At 35.6% G+C, this 18,220-nt stretch overlaps 1 protein-coding gene across 4 annotated transcripts in view; it reads right to left on the reverse strand.

The window, feature by feature from the left end:
- The window catches only part of STRN3 (striatin 3), a 104,817-nt gene that overhangs the window by 1,739 nt on the left and 84,858 nt on the right, over positions 1-18,220 (reverse strand). For all 4 annotated transcript variants that reach the window (XM_045450615.1, XM_045450612.1, XM_045450614.1 and 1 more), the window contains 7 exons: positions 17,204-17,379; positions 16,962-17,009; positions 16,543-16,664; positions 12,688-12,855; positions 11,256-11,396; positions 6,427-6,534; positions 78-164 (listed from right to left, as the gene is read on the reverse strand). In XM_045450615.1, coding sequence (XP_045306571.1) covers positions 78-164; positions 6,427-6,534; positions 11,256-11,396; positions 12,688-12,855; positions 16,543-16,664; positions 16,962-17,009; positions 17,204-17,379 — 850 coding nt within the window. The remainder of the gene's footprint in view (positions 1-77; positions 165-6,426; positions 6,535-11,255; positions 11,397-12,687; positions 12,856-16,542; positions 16,665-16,961; positions 17,010-17,203; positions 17,380-18,220) is intronic.

Below are 18,220 nucleotides of genomic sequence, written 5' to 3' on the forward strand. Positions count from 1 at the left end.
AAAAGAATAAATAAAGTATGTTACTAGGTAATGATTCTTTTATAAAGCTTGTGGCAGTATAGTAAGTTCAGACTTACTTCCAGACATCAAATAGATTCCATTAGGATCTACTGCTAGACTTGTAACAGCATCCAAATGAGCTACCATAGAATGGATCATTTTACCTAAATAAAACATAACACAGAAGATAAAGTTTTCACAAATAGTTACCAACTTGAGAGATCAGAAACCATAACACAGCATCAACATAAAATAGACAATCACTATAGCAATATATTTTTATTGTGGTAAAATACACATAACATAAAATTTACCATTTTAACCATTTGGGAAGGTACCATTCAGTGGCTTTTAGAGCATTCGCAATGATATGCAACCATCACCATTATCCAGTTCAGAACATTTTCATCACTGCAAAAGGAAACCCGTACCCATTAAGTAGTCACTCCCTATTTCTCCCCTTCCCCCAAGTCCCTGGTTACCACTAATCTACCTTTTCTATGATTTAGCCTATTCTTGATGCTTCATACAAATGAAATCATACACGTAACATGTGGCTTTTTGTGTGTGCCTTCTGTCATTTAAAGGTTTTCAAGGTTCACCCAGTATACAGGCATACCTAGTTTTACTATGCTTCACAGATACTGCAGTGATTTTACAAAATGAAGATCTGTGGCAACCCTGTATTGAACAAATCTACTGGCGCCATTTTCAATAACATTGTTCACTTTGTGTCTCTGTGTCAGTTTGGGAATTCTTGCAATACTGCATGCAAACATTTTCATTATTAATATATTTGTTACGGTCATCTATGATTGGTGCTTACAACCTAGTGAAAGCTCAGCAATGGTTAGCAATTTTTTTGCAATAAAGTTTTCTTTCATTAAGGCAGGTACATTGGTTTTTTAGATATAATACTATTGCACACTTAAGAGATAACAGTAAGGTATAAACATGACTTTTACATGCACTGGGAAATGAAAAAATTCATTTGACTCACTTTACTGCAAAATGGGCTTTAACGCAGTTGTGTGAACCCACAATATCTGTGAGGTATGCCTGTAATAATTTTTTGAAAGAATTTTAATTCCAAGGCAGAACTTTCCCAGTTACTCCTAAAAAAAGGCACCTGGTGTGACAATCTGACAGTATCTGGTAGACAGTGAAAAACATGATGACTGTATGGTTGCATCCAAGGTTTAAGATCATGTAAACTGGAATTAAACTAAAAACAGGAAGAATCTTTCTCATTAAGAAATGTAAAGAGCATTTCATTTATGGAGTTCCTGATAAATAAATCAGTATGGGATATATTCCTAACTAAAGATTCTACTGTTATCAAATTCATTTATCCTTTGAAATATTAATCATTTTGTACATTAGAAACAAGAAAGGGGAGAGAGGTGGGAGTATATCAGAGAAATTATTCTGGATTTCCCCAGATAGTAACAAAAACACTGTTCTGGAAAACGGGATTTAATGAGTATCTTCAATGAAGATTTCGAAGAAAACGGGATTCAATGCCAAGTTAAAATTAAAAAAAAAAGTTACGAGTACAAAGTTGTGTTGCATAAATACTTTGGGGGCAGGGGAATTAGCCTCCGCACTGGCAGTATATGCTTTTGGATAGACAGAAAGCATCATAAATTCATTTATCCAAGAAGAGAATAAAATAGCAAATACAGATACTTAAAAAAATTTCCTTCCCTTTCACTCAGCAATGAGTCTTTACTATTCAAATGCTTGAGCTGCTCCTAATGAGAGGCCTTCTCCAGAATTCTAGTTACAATCATTTGCCATGTTTCTGGTCCTCTGATGACATTCCACACTGGAATATGAAATATATCTACTTTTGTTATTTGCTACAGCTACTGGCCTGAATATAAAACCACAACATAATCAAACGTGCAAAAAGTTACTCTGAAAAACATAAAAAGTCCTATCACTTTCTGGCAATACTAAGCATGTCATCAGTTAAGTACAAAATTAAGTCTCTCATCATTTCAAATGACATCTGTTGGTTTTTCACTAATACTAACAGAATAATTTTAGGGATTCTTCTCTACTACAGAAAAATCATTCAACATATTATCTTTAATTGCTTAGTCAACACAATTCATCTATCAGTTCTAGAATCCATTCCTCACAATATGCCTATAAAAAAACCAAGTATGAAATTGTTGGCTTCCAGGACAATACTCTCAAATAATTAGGGGTTAAGCAAGATTAGCTTCTCTGAAAAAGTCCAATCTATGATGGTCACTCTTAACTCACAGATCTAGTGCTAACTTCTTTCCTGAGAATGATCCTGTATCTCCTAAATTTAACATGTCTTAAATACAAAGAATTCTTTCATCCAAACAGCAGAAATACCCATTTCTTTAAGGGTACTATAATCTTCCCAGTTTATCTCCTGTGCACTAAATTAACCCTCACTATGAAAACCTGAGTCAGTTTAGAGTCAACCCTTCCTCTCCCCAAATACATGGAATGCAAAACCAATCTGAATGCTGGGCTTCCACTGGTAACCACAGAAGTCACAAAACTTCTGACACCTCCCAAGAATTAGGATTCTCCTTTCTCAACATATACTTAAAGCTTCTCACATTTAACCAATTTTACTTTTGCCTCATGCCTCTGCTACTACCTCTCTTCGCTGACCAAAATTAATTCTTTCCTTCTGTAACAGAGGCAAATAGAGGATACATGCAGTCACCTGTTCTCCCCTCCCTGGCACCTTAAGCCCTTGGACTTGGACAATCAGTATCATGGACCACTAAGAAATGGGGACAAAAATGGGTATTAAAAAAACGTGGATTGAGGAAGCAAACTGTGAATCCCAACCCTTTAATTTCTCTCTGCTGTGTAACAATGAACTAATTATATAACTTCTTTTAAGACTTTTATTTCAAACCTAAAATGGAGACAATAATATATCTACTTTACAGTTAGTTATAAGAGGAACAAACATGTTAATATATGTAAATCTAATAGAACAATGTCTCACTTGCAGTAAGCAATATAACACTAGGGTATAAATTCTAAGAGGACCAGACATTTTGTTTTGTTCACCAAGCAATGAAAACTATGCCAAGGATATGGCAGACACTCAATAAATTGTGAATGAATGAGTCCACAACAAATTCAGTATCTTCTGTTTCCAACTCCTCCATATTACTCACTTATACACCTTCTCCTAGACTCGCTATCACTAACTAAATCTCTCAGGAACAGTATATGCAACACAAATTTATATCTCTACCAAATTTTAAAAATCATGAGCCCTTAATATTTCTCTAGAATAGTAGAAACTGAAATTATTTAAAGTCAAAGATCTACCAGATAATGCAATTTAAATAATCTTTCTAAACCCCTACTCAAATATTTTAAGTGGTTTTCACAGTGCATAGTAGAAACAAAAATCCATCATTCTTAGCCTGGCTCGGAAAAGTTCTCCTCCATTGATTGGGTTTCTCTTCTCCAAACTTACCTTTTTGGCGTTACCTATAAGAAACTTCTGTTCTAGCCCAAGTTTCTACCACCATGCTGACTCTGCTCAAAACATGCCCTTATCTGGAATTTCTTACTACCTTCTTTCCTTAAAACAACAACAAAAAAACCTTACCATTTCTTTAAGGCAAAGACCAAACCCTTACTACGAAAACTCCTTTATCTAGCATGGCTCATTTTACTGCATGTACGAGTGCACACGTGCGTGTGCATGTGTGCAAGCACACACATACATCCTATTTCCCCAAACAATGATAAGCTCCCAGAGAGCAGAAACCACACCTTACACAACATATAGCTAGTGTGCGTGGAATACAAAATGCTAAATATATTTTTGCTGTTAAAATCTAAGAACTTATTGAATCCATTCATAGTATCAATTTCTATAATGTTTGAGATTAAAAAATCAATTAAATATATTAGTCATTTGCCAGAATAATATTCTATTAGAAACTTAACTAACTGGCAACATCAGACCAGTTATGGAAATATTCTAGTTTGTCACATTTACTTTTTTTATTCTTTTAATGTTTTTATTTATTTTTAAGACAGAGAGCATGAGCAGGGGAGGGGCAGAGACCGAGGGGGAGACAGAATCCGAAGCAGGCTCCAGGCTCTGAGCTGTCAGCACAGAGCCCGACGTGGGGCTCGAACTCACAGACTGTGAGATCATGACCTGAGCTGAAGTTGGACGCTTAACTGACTGAGCCACTCAGGCGCCCCACATTTATTTTTTATAAAGTTTTTTTAATGTTTTATTTATTTTTGAGAGAGAGAGAGCATAAACAGGGAAGGGGAAGAGAGAGAGGAGAACAGAGGATCTGAAGCAGGCTCCATGCTGACAGCAGAGAGCCCAATGTGGGGCTTGAAGCCACAAACCGCAAGATCATGACCTGAGCTGAAGTCGGATGCTTAATCGACTGAACCACCCAGGTGCCCTTAGTTTGTCACATTTAAATGAATTAACATTTTTCAGAGAAAAGTTTCTTTGGAAACAGTATATCTGAACACAATTTACAGTTTAACTCAATGTTATTATGTATAGTGTTTACCTGTGTGTGAAGTGAGACAGGATTTAAAATTTTTTTTCACATTTATTTATTTTTGAGAGAGAGCAAGACAGAGTGTGAATGGGGGAGGGGCACAGAGAGAGGGCATGGCGGGCGGCACAGAATCTGAAGCAGGCTCCAGGCTCTGAGCTGTCAGCACGGAGCCCGACACAGGGCTGGAACTCATGGACCATGAGATCATGACATGAGCTCAAAGTCGGACGCTTAACCGACTGAGCCACCCAGGTGTCCCAAAGTGAGACAGGATTTAAAAATAATTTTTTTCATTGTTTAGAGCCTATCGCTTTGTCTTTACATTGCAGATAAGGTAACCAGACTAGTTAACAGAAAGAATAAATTGGTAGAATTTGTAAATGATCTGAAAAACTATAGGCTCCTTGTTATTAAATAAAATTTTATTACTACGTTCTTGATTTCTGCCAATAAAATAGCTCTAGAGAATCACATTTTGCTGTTAATACACTACTAAAATTCCTGTACCTCCCCTTACAAATATAAATCCTCAATAGGTAATTAAAAAAAAAATCTCTTTATAGGAGCACCTGGGTGGCTCAGTCTGTTAGGTGACTGACTTCGGCTCAGGTCATAATCTCACAGTTTGTGGGATTGAGCCCCATGTCAGGCTCTGTGCTGATAGCTCAGAGCCTGGAGCCTGCTTCAAATCCTGTGTATATCTCTCTCTCTGCCCCTCCTCTACTCACGTTCTGTCTACCTTTCTCAAAAATAAACATTAAAAAAATTTTTTTAATCTTCTTATAAATACAGTAAAGGAAATTATCTCTGTGCTTGCAGCAGAGGTAGATCTTGAGGCTTCATAAAAATGTTCAAAGAAATGATTTGAGAAGGTGTTAAACTGAGAACTTTCATATGAATATGAATCTTCTTTCCTGTGCAATATAGATTGTGAATATCCATTCTCTTCTCAACTTGTTCCACTGAGTTAAAAGGAACCTGTCCATTAGAGTGTTATTTTAACACAGGGATTTGTTGTTAGACTCTAAAGATTAATAATTATAACTATGTTCTCTATAAACTTCAAAGAGAATGTGTAGTTCTGATTTGCTGTCTTGCTTAATCTATTGCCCTGCAGTAGGGTTGCAATTAACATTTAAGTTTTTTTACTTGGAAATCCTTCAATACCATTTTAACTTCTCAAAGAAGCTTCTCTAGCTGAGCACAAACAGTAACTTATGTGGTATTCTAATGACAGATGAAACAGGTCTATGGCCAAATTAAAATTTATTTTGACTTCTACATAATTGGTAAGTTTCCTTACAAGAAATGGAGGGAAAATGGCAATAAGCCATTTCCACTATTTTATCATTTCAGCTGAGAAATAATTCTAACAGCATATTTGAAATGTCCAACACCAGAAAGAGACCTCTTCTGCTATACTAATGCCCAACAGAATATGAAGAAAAAAATTCAAATGGATGAGTTTATATTTAACATGACATGAAAAAATCGTTAATAGATAGGCAAGGTATTATATATGCTTAAGAACAGAACTTGACATGTAAGTAAAACAAAAATCTTAGTTAAAATGGTTTAACTTAGCAATCTTGAAGGCAAAAAGTCCCTATGTCTTACATAAAAGAACAGCCTTTAAAAAAAAAACAATAAAAACAAAAAAACAAAAAAAAACCCACTAGCCTTTGTGCTCAGTGCAGAGCCCAATGTGGGGCTTGATCTCACCACTCTGATATCAAGACCTGAGCTGAGATCAAGAATCAGACACTTGATGGACTGAGCCACCCAGGCACCCCCACCAAAATAGCATTTTTGATCATGTCAAATTTACAGTATTATTAATAAGACTAAAAAGAAAAAAAGACAATCTACTTACCCGTTTTATTATCAAAAAATTTGATGTGTCTATCTTCATGAGCAGTTATTGTAACAGGAAGTGTGGGATGACTTACTACTCTGTTAATGTGATTATTGGATTGTAAACCTGAAAAATAAAGGAAGATAATGCAGTAAAATTCAAACCTTCAATTAAAAACTGGATGATGTTTTTTTTATTCTTACCAAAAAATAAGAATCATTTAGAAATTAAAGCATTTGTATAAAATAAAAATCTGAGAAAACCAGAGCCGTAGAGAGATAAAGTTTCTTTAAAAATACATGTTTAAGCTATCATGTCCTATAATATGGATAGTACTAACTCTGAGTTTAGGAAAAGTTAGAAGTACTTTAATGCAGATTTTCAGTACAGATGATTTAGAATCTTTTATTTGTTTGAAAGAGAGCAAGTGGGGGACAAACACAGGAAATCCCAAATAAGCACCATGCTGTCAGCAGGGAGCCTGATGCAGGACTTGATCCCATGAACCATGAGATCATGACCTGAGCTGAAATCAAGAGTTGGATGCTCAACCGACTGAACTACTCAGGCACCCCTAAATGATTTAGAATCTTAAAAGACTCACAGTAATTATTACTTTAAATAAACAGCCCATAAATGAATTATAAGCATTTAATGAAAAAATGTGTAAGTAATAATTAGATGTTTGCAAGGAACAACGCCCATCCTACCCACATTCACCAAAAACAAACAAAACAAAACAAAACAAAACAAAACAAAACAAAACAAAAAACACCACAAGAACAGGAATCAATGTTCTTAGGGATACCTTTCTTTGTAACCAAACTCTTAAAGTTTTTACTAAATTAGAGAAGGATCAAAATTCAGAGGGGCGTGTGGGTGGTTCAGTTAGGTTAAACATTAGACTTGTGATTTTGACTCAGGTCATGATCTTACGGTTTGTGAGATCAAGCCCCATGTTGAGCTCTGTGCTGACAGCATGGAGCCTACTTGGGATTCTCTCTCATAATAAATAAATGTTAAAATAAAAACTAATGGGAAAATATCAACATTATTAGATTTAAACTAAATCAGTCATTCCACATATATATATAAGAACTCTTAACTGAACTTAAGATACATTACCTAAGAGGGAGAAAGAGAATAGAGATGAAAAGACTTCTCTGAGCATAATGTGGAGATTTGACCATGAAACCATTTAAATGGTTTAAATAATAATAAAGTGATTATTTTTTAAAGCACTCACAAAAAACACAAGTTAACTTAAAAGAATGTAACTGTAGGGGCACCTGGGTGGCTCAGTCAGTTAAGTGTCCAACTTTGGCTTAGATCATGATCTCACGGTTCGTGGGTTCAAGCCCTGTATTGGGCTCTGTGCTGACAGCTTGGAGCCTGGAACCTGCTTCAGATTCTGTACCTCCCTCTCTTTCCCCCCGCCCTGCTCGCACTCTGTCTCTCCCTCATAAATAAATAAACATTAAAAAAATTAAAAAAAAAAAAAAAGAATGTAACTGTATATCCAATTGGGGTATGAACACACAAAAAAAGAACCATTTCAAGTAACTTTATTTTTTATTTTTTTAAATTTTTTTTTTCAACGTTTATTTATTTTTGGGACAGAGAGAGACAGAGCATGAACGGGGGAGGGGCAGAGAGAGAGGGAGACACAGAATCGGAAACAGGCTCCAGGCTCTGAGCCATCAGCCCAGAGCCTGATGCGGGGCTCGAACTCACGGACCGTGAGATCGTGACCTGGCTGAAGTCGGACGCCTAACCGACTGCGCCACCCAGGTGTCCCTCAAGTAACTTTAAAGCACAGTAATTAGCCTGTCTGTCCCTAGTGGAATATACCATGAATACAAAACTACTATTGGTGGTGGTACTGGTTTTATTATTCTGAGATGACTGTATTTGTACTGTGGAATAAATCAAACAAGAGATTACAATGATTTTGCTGAGAACCAAGAGTTTAGCATGAGTAAAATGAGGTAAGGGGCACCTGGGTGGCTTAGTTGGTTAGGTGTCCAAGTCTTGATTTCAGCTCAGATCATGATGTCATGGTTCATGAGACTGAGAGCAGCGTTGGGCTCTGTGCTATTAGTGCTTGGGATTCTCTCCCTCCCTCTCCCTCTGCCCCTCTGTCACTTGTATTCTCTCTCAAAACAAACTTTAAAAATAAATAAATAAGTAAATAAATAAATAAAATGAGGTAAAAAGCAATGACATTAATAATCCTTTTTTTAATGAAATATTAATTCATTTTTAAGAGTGTGTGTGAGGGGCGCCTGGGTGGCACAGTCGGTTAAGCGTCCGACTTCAGCCAGGTCACGATCTCGCGGTCCATGAGTTCGAGCCCCGCGTCGGGCTCTGGGCTGATGGCTCAGAGCCTGGAGCCTGTTTCCAATTCTGTGTCTCCCTCTCTCTCTGCCCCTCCCCCATTCATGCTCTGTCTCTCTCTGTCCCAAAAATAAAAAATAAACGTTGAAAAAAAAAAAAATTAAAAAAAAAAAAAAAAAAAAAAAAAAAAAAGAGTGTGTGTGAGCAGGGTAGGGGCAGAGAGAGGAGGACAGAGGATCTGAAGTGGGCTCTGGGCTGACAGCAGGGAGCCTGAAGTGGGGCTCAAACTCAGGAACTCTGAGATCATGACCTGAGCCAAAGTCGGCCGCTCAACCAACTGAGCCACCCAGATGCCCCACAATGAGATAAATCTAAATTTGAACAGGAAGTATTTGAATAGGAAGCATTAGTATGAAGTTTATCAGTGTTTTTCTTTCTTAAAAGTGCATTTGTAGCTCTGTTCACTGAAAAAGCCTAAAACAATGAGCAACTCAAGAGCTACAAAAGCCATGAGAACCAATCCAATAGCCTTGCACCTATATTGTGGTCTCTAAATGCCATTTTCCAATAAAAGAAACTATGACTCCTTAGAGAAATGGGTAATTTCAGTCTGAGGCACAAAATGAACAAGATGGACCTAAACATCTTGCTACATCAGAAAGTGAGAAAGCTATCAATGACTAGCAGAGTCAGGTCAAAATGACTCAAGAGCCAAAGTGAATAAGCTCTCACTGGCCAAAGATGAAATAATCTGAGGAGTGATAAAGATAACTTGCAGTAGATTAAAACACATCAGATAATTTATATCTGAGATCAGAGATTATGATGGTAATAAAAACAAACACCACCCCAAGAGATTCAATGGACACCTTTTTTTTTTTTTAAAGTTTATTTATTTTGAGGGAGAGAGAGAGCACAAGCAGAGGAGAGGCAGAGAGAATCCCAAGCAGATTCTGCACTGTCAGCACAGAGCCGTACGTGGGCTCGAATTTACGAACCACAAGATCATGACCTGGACCGAAATCAAGAGTTGGATGCTAAACCAACTGAGCCACCCAGGCACCCCTCAATGATCACCTTTAGGTGATGCTAGGAAACCACTTCATTATTTTGAAAACTGATAAAGGTGGAGGGATCAACAACTGACCTTCCCCTTCACTTATAATCACTAACTCCAAGGTAACCAAATTACTGATAAGGGGTGTTCCCTTTTATAGACAGATTCTAGCTAATAAGTGGAAAAGAAATGAAAGTATTAGAAAATCATTTTTCAAGAGAATTATGGACCTATGCAATAATCAAGATTGAAAATGTAAGAAAAACATAAACAATCAGACAATATTTACTTCCAATAAAAGTTCACAAATTACTATGAAATAGTCTTGCCAAGAACCTTTAAAAACTTTAAAATGAAGACAAATAAAAACATTAAACCTGAATTTGAATAAGCTTCTAGATCTATAAACTATTTACAGAAATGAAATGAAAAGAGAAAGCACCTTAAATGATACCACAAGGATGCAAACAGCAAAATTCACACCGTGGAGACTCTATAGGACAAACTATCCAATTTCTTCAATTAAAAAACCCAAAGGAAAGAAAAGAGATGGACAGAGAACCTACAGATAGGAAGAAACCTGAGACTTATCAACCAATTACAATGCATAGGCCTTATCTGGATCCCTATTTAAATAAACTGAAAAAACACATACCACTTTCTAAACAATGGCCATTCAGATGTAATTACTGGAGCTGGATAATGAATTCCTCAGGCTTATAGTCTCTACTTTTATATGTATTTCCATTAAAAATTTTAGGGGCGCCTGGGTGGCTCAGTCGGTTAAGCTCAGGTCACGATCTCACGGTCCGTGAGTTCGAGCCCCGCGTCAGGCTCTGGGCTGATGGCTCAGAGCCTGGAGCCTGCTTCCGATTCTGTGTCTCCCTCTCTCTCTGCCCCTCCCCCGTTCATGCTCTGTCTCTCTCTGCCTCAAAAATAAATAAACGTTAAAAAATAAAAATTTTTTTTTAAATTTTTTTAAAAAATTATTTCCCTCGGGGCGCCTGGGTGGCTCAGTCGGTTAAGCATCTAACTCTTGATTTTGACTCGGGTCACGATCTCACAGTTCATGAGCTCGAGCCCCACATCGGGCTCTATGATGATGGTGAGGAGCCTGCTTGGGATTCTCTCTGTATCCCCCTCTCTCTGTTCCTCCACTTGTGCTCTCTCTCTCAAAATAAATAAATAAACTTAAATAAACTAAACTAAAATAAAATAAAACAAATAAACTCCCCTTTTGCATTTGTGTTGCTCTACTCTTTGTCCCCTATACTCTCTAAGCTTTTAAGCATAATTTGAGAAAACAGCAGAAAACAATGTAAATGAGTACAACTACAACGCATTAAAACTATTTTTTCATCATAAATTCAAACAGTCAAAATGTGAAAATTAAAAGATTATTGTTATTATTTAATAATCTTGTAAGGTTTCAAAGAAACTTATGGAAACTTACCAGAATCTATCTGTGAGGAAAGCATCACCAATGATTGTGATGTTTCTAAATCATAAATTACTGTACTACCAGTGTTGAAAGAGGTCACCATATGAGCTGGATCACAGCCTATAAAGTCAACTGATGTAGGGATTCCATGCTCTGAAAAGGATCCCCAAAGAGACACAAAGTAAAAACAATTTAGAAATCCCTGCTTTTCTCAAGTATTTTTGAAATAATATTAATAATGAAAACGAGAGTGATTATATTAGGATAGTGAGATACAACAGGTAATTTTCCCTTAATTATTTTAAGTTGTTATAATATTCTGTTTAACATCATAAGAAAAACAGAGGGCTCAAAAGTTAAGAGGAGATATGTGCAGAAGTTAATTCTCTTATGCATTTTCTGCTAAGAAAGAAAAAAAATCCAAGGTGAGTCTGCTGGCCGACTTGCCAACATTATTTTTTACCGTAAAATGATAAATTAGCATTCTCACATCACTGTTGTGGGAGAATACACCTGTTTGAGACCTATAAGCCTCATCATGTAGCTCATACAGATTGAATTTTTGGATCTGTGAACATAAAGCTTAGAGTCTGGAATCTGCCAATGCGTTACTATCCTGCCATGTCCGGAGCAGCAATTTCTCTCTTTATTGAAGTCAATGGGCCAGATTAATGCACAATTAGGTGAAATCCAGAGTCAAGCAATTAATTACCCAGATGAAGTAAGAAACAAATATCTAAATCAATTTTTACCTCAAAAGCTTGGTAACTGAAAAATTAGTAGAATCACTAATGTATTGAAGAGACTTAACAAAATTAAGCATATATGATTCATCTAAAATACAACATAGTTTTAAAGGTCTGATTTTTAAAAATAACTTTAAAGTGACTCAAATATGAGTAATGCTAATACATAAACATATGTACATAAATAAACGTTATCGCAAAGCAAACTGCCTAAAGCTTTACTGACAGGAAAATATTTGAAACTGTACAAGTAACTAACTCAGTTTGTACTTCCCACTTAAGGTTACTATTTCAATGATTATTAGACTTCTCAACCAATGTGCTCATAACATGGTATCAGCTATGCTTAAGACTGGGATCCCTTTAGTCTTTGTGGGCAGCCACCTGGAATTGGTGGAGGGTTTCAAGTTGTTCCTATAAGCGGCCTCATTTGTCTACTGCACTATTACAAAGAGTTTTATTTTTTAAATAGGAGATGTCCTGAAAAGGTCAAAAGGCACCAAGCTATAGGATGTACTTGTAAAGCACCTTTCTTGTTTATAAGAAATGACTAGGAGTAAAAAGAGTATCACAAGCTTTATAAAATTCTTTCAATACATCTCTTGGAGTAGCAAAGAAATAGTAAATCAATTGCTTTGTTGTTTGTATCTTCCAAATTATTAAAAAGGTAACTTTTTTATAGGGCAAAATATACTCACCCTTGTCTCCATTGTAAGTGCAAATACATGGCAATTTTTCTTGTGGATTCCATAACCTAATAGTGCCATCTGCTGAACAAGACAGTAATTGATTTTTTATGCCACTATAAGCAAGACCCCAGACAGCATCTGTATGTGCAACTAAAGTGCCAGCTAGAACATTTGGCTCTGGGAAGAAACAACAAACAAACAAAAATTAGCTTAAAACAGTTGGAAAGAAATGTTTTGGATAAAGATAACTTACCATATAATTATGTATAAAAGACTACATATAATGGCCCTAAGAAGATAACCAAAGTGTATACAATGGTCATCACTAAGTTGTGGAATTATGGGTTATTTTTATCTCCCCCACAATACTCTCCTGTATTTTTGCAATTTTCTATGCTTTTATTTTGTCTTGAGTTTATTTAATTATTTAATTAATTTAATTACAGTGTAATATTAGTTTCAGGAGCAGAACAAGGGCCCTCCTTAATGCCTACCTGCCCTCCATCAACCCTATTTGTTCTCTACAGTTAAGAGTCTATTTTCAGATTTGGTTTCCTTTCTTTCCCCCCCGCCCTTCCCCTATGTTCATCTGTTTTGTTTCTTAAATTCCACATGGTGAAATCATATGGTATTTATCTTTCTGACTTATTTTGCTTAGCATAATATACTCTAGCTTATGAAGAACATACACTTTTTAACAAACAGCTTTAATGAGATATAATTCCCATACCATATAATTCACCAATTTAAAGTGTACAATTCAGTGGTTTTTAGTATCTTCACAGAGTTATTCAATCATCAGCACCTCAATTTTAGGACCCTTTCATCACTCATTAGCCATGCCTTCCCCATCCCAATTCTCCCTGCTTTTCCACAGCCCTATGTAACCACTAATCTACTTTGTTTCTAGAAGTTTGTTTATTACGGACATTTCATACAAACAGCCTTTTGTGACTGGCTTCTTACACTTAGCATAATGTTCCCAAGGTTCATTCATGCTGTAGCATGTCAGTACTTTCTTTTTAATGCTGAGAAATATCCACGGTATGGACATACTACATTTTATCACCATTTGATGGACATGGTAGCTGAAAATAACACTGTACACAATCTGTCCTACAATCCTGTATCTCTAGTAAACTTCCACTTTCCACGGCTATTTTAAAAAAGAAATTTTTTAATGTTTATTTTGAGAGAGAGAGAGAGCAAGAGCGCAAACAGGGGAGACATTTCCTATCTGCAGACAGAGGGCGACAGAGAATCCTAAGCAGGCTGCGCACTGTCAGCACAGAGCTGGATGAGGGGCTCAAACCCATGAACCATGAGATCATGACCTGAGCCAAACCCAAAAGTCAGACGCTTAACTGACTGAGCCACTCAGGAACCCCTCCACGGCTATTTCTTATTATCTCCAGAATTCTCATAGTTCCCAACCTCCCTTCCTCATGAATGATTATCTACTTCACTGAGAAAATAGAACACTGAAGAACCTCTCCCCCATCTTTCCACCACCCAATCTACTAGTGTCTAAAGCCATCTTCTCCTTGCTTCCATATAGGAAGTAAGGAATTTTCTTTTTAAAAAAATGTTTGTTTATTCTTGAAAGAGAAAGAGAGAAGGGAGGGGGAAGAGAGAGAGGGTGACAGAGGATCCAAAGTGGGCTCTCTGCTGTCAGCGCACTCAGGAATTGTGAGATTATGACCTAAACTGAAGTTGGATTGAGCCACCCAGGCACCCCAGGAATTGTTCTCCTTCTTATCAAAGGCTAATTCTATCACGTATATTCTGGATTCCATTCAACTCACTAAGTTGCTTTCATGATGACAGTTTCCCTACTATACAATAATTCTCCTTCTCCTTGGGATCATTACCACAGCAAACAAATATGCTCCAGAATCCCCTGACTTAAAGAAAAACCTTAACCTTACATCACCATTCCAAGAGACCAACAGAAAGGCATATTAAATAATTATGCTTTTTATCTCTCATTCACTCTCTCAATCAGTCTAATCTGGTTTCTGATACCATCACTACACCAAAACAATTCTTGCTAAAATCACCAATGATGAATTCTCTTCTAGCAAGTTTAAAAAATTTTTCTTTCTTTGAAGATTTCTTTGTTACTCTCATCACACTGCTTTTCATTCAGAGTGTGCCCAGAAAAGTTGCCCAGAGGTCCCTTTACCTTCTGGTCTTAATCCCAGTATCCAACCTCCAGCCAGCTAAAACCTGGGTGACCTATTTGACACTTATAAAAAGGAACCTTTCTATCCTCTTATTATTATACTTCTCAGCAACATTTCAAAGTGCAGAACGCTTCCTTCTTCTCAAAATGGCTTTTTCTTCTGGTATGCTTCCAAGATCCCATTGTCCTGCACCTCTTCCTTCCTCAGTTTCCTTTGTTGGTTCTCTTGCTCTAGTCACTCTCCCAATGTCAGAGTTGCTCAGGACTTTGCCTTCTCTTCATGCCCTACACAACATGCTCTCCCTGTATGATACAATCCATTCTCATATCTTGATATTAATTACTTGATATGCCATTTCTTAACATGCCTAAAAACCGAACTCACCATCTTTAATCTTCTTACAACTGTTCCGCCCCCATTTCAATATGTTACCATTATATACTCAATTGCTCATGTCAAAAAATACAGAGTGGTGGTAAAAATGTTCTGAATTAGATAGTGGTAATGGCCGCATAACCCTGTGAATATAGTAAAAACCACTGAACTGTATACTTAACAAGGGTGAATTTTATCATGTGAATGTCAATAAAGCTGTTTTAAAAAGTAACAAAATCAAGAATCACTTATCCATCAATTTCTCTACTCAATCCAATTTTTCAGTAGATTCTGCTTATTCTACCTTACCTCCCCAAAATATCATAAATTCATTTTTCACCAACTGCTTTGCTACCAGCTGGTTTATCGCCACTATGATCTTGGAAACATCATCTCTCACCTACTCTACTAGAGCACTACATTAGAACTTTACATCAGTATTCTTTTCTCCACTTCTCCCACCCCTAAGCTATTCTCCTTGGCTTAAATGTCACTATTTTGGACTACATCTCAAGATTCTGTCACTCTTTCATAGTACTGTATCTTCATACCACTTACCATAATTTTTAACCACAGACTCCACCCCCTTATTTATTTATTTAATGTCTGTCTTTTCCATTGGACTAATTCTTATTTCTTGATGTAGTACTTAACACTCTACTTGGCAAATTAAGGCACCAAGTGTATGTTAAATAAAAAGACCAAGGAGCTCTTGAATTCTTTTTGAATGAACCAAACATTAAGTAGACCATTGTTTATTTAGCCATTCTCAAACAAATATTCATTTAATTTTATTTTTTTTGTAATTGCAAACACTGCCCTTATAAATATATTTGAATACATATACAGGTATTTCTGTGGGACATATTCTAAAGTGACATTTATGAGTAAAAGGTTTTTTAATTAAGAAATTTTTTGTCCTCTAAAAAATTGTCCTGATTTACACGACTGTGCCTATTAGTTTCTATTGTCTTCTGCCAATAGTTTTGAACTACATAAACTATTTTTTAATAGATTAAAATAGTTTAATATATTATTCTTTTTATTAAATTTTATTCTCTTCCTTTTTGTTAGCTAGTACTAAAATTGACGTTTTAAATAACATAGTTTTTTATTTTCAGACACAATAAAGTACCAATTCACAGGCTTAAATATTCCGTGGCACAATATTTCTTAATTTTTCTCTTTAACAAAGCATATTAAATGAAAGCTAAAAGAGGAGACCGATACATGTTTAAACAATCTTATAATAATATTTTGTCAGCTCCATTCACTTAAAAAATGTTTTAAGTCTTTTACTTACCATATGTATCATATGGATCAACGTTAGGGCTAGGCATATTCCACCACTGGATGGTTGCATCTATACCACCACTAAAACACTGTTCTCCATTAGAACTAATAGCTAGTGATAGAACAGGACCACTATTAAAGGAAAAGAAGGAAAAAATTACTTATGAAGCCTAAGAAGAAATTCAAATCCATACTCCCCCAACCTCTAAATTTACATGATATCTAAAAACTGTTTAAAATAAACATGTAAACTTGAATAGCACTGATTATATTCTCACTAATACAATTATTAATCAAAATATTACTCAACTAATATATTTTCTAATAAAAAGCAAACATTATGAGAAAATTACAAGGTTTGAAGATTGATAAAAAATAGTGAACAATAACTATGGCTGTTAATTTAAATACAAATTTAATAAAACTTACATGTGGGCCCTAAATGTGTAGATAGGCTCTACATCTAAAGAGGCACTCCTAAAAGAGGAGAACACAAGGGTGGGGGAGGAGAAGGTAATTAAATAACTTCAAATCACTGGCTGACATTCAGGAATCATTAGGTAAGATCAAATGAATGCATAAATAGGATGACAAAGAAAAATAGTTGCTCATAATTATTAGCAAATTTGGAAGAAAAAAAAAAAAAGACAGGCTAATATGAAAATACTTGCTTTTTGGCAGGAACTGTTTTTTGCAAGTTCCAAAGTTTCAGAGTATGGTCCTCAGAGGCAGTAACCAGCACAGGTTCTACAGGATGAAAAGCTAATGCCCGTACTCCATCGAAATGGCTACGTAGTGTATACTTGGGATTCCATGTCTTTCGAAAGGCATCTTTATTGGCAGGCAACTACAAAGAAAGAGTCCAATATTAAGTGGTAAAAGTAGTAAATTCATAGGCATGTGGAGTTTCGTGTGTTTTGGCGTGTTTAAAATATACATATTAAACTGCTTTGATAAAATGTGGAAATTTAATGTACCTTAAAAACTTGATAACCAATCTTTATCATTTAACAAATGATACTAAGAAGAATAACTTCAATTAGCTTTCAAATACCTATATCAAATGAAGAGTTTCTTAATCTGTTTTACCTAATCATCAGGCTAAACCCAAAGGTCCTATTAAATATGAGATGAGAACAAAAAAATAACCATGCTGCAATGTTTTACATGGAAACAATAAAAATTATATAAATTACTACCAAAAATCCAAGAGAACAGTATTAAATACAGTTGTCATTTGGAAAATTAGCATGTGAAATTTTTAAAGGCAGCAGATTAAGATACTTTCCAAAAGCCTGAACTAAAGACACTTAAAGAATATTGTCATCTTATCTTTATTATCATTGTTGATATTGGTACGAGGTTAATCTTTTTACCTTCATTTCTCCATCTGTAAAGATAGGCTGTGAAACCACTTCTAAAGTAGTCAAAAGTTTACTAGAATTTAGTTGCTTATATACTTTGAAAATATAAATGAGAATAATAATCCAGCCCACCAAGGCTGATGTCTCTAAAAGCATGCTAATATGGGTAAAACATAAGTATAACATGTAGAAAAAAGGAGTTTGTTATAAAAGGGAAAAATTTAATTTGCTGAAAAACTGCAAATTCATTCATACAAAATCTAAACAAGTATAGTTAACTCTCAATTGAGTGTTTATTGTCTATAAAAAATTTAGTTCAAGACT

The sequence above is a fragment of the Leopardus geoffroyi genome, chromosome B3, assembly GCF_018350155.1.
Source record: "Leopardus geoffroyi isolate Oge1 chromosome B3, O.geoffroyi_Oge1_pat1.0, whole genome shotgun sequence".
NCBI classification, from domain to species: Eukaryota; Metazoa; Chordata; class Mammalia; order Carnivora; family Felidae; genus Leopardus; species Leopardus geoffroyi.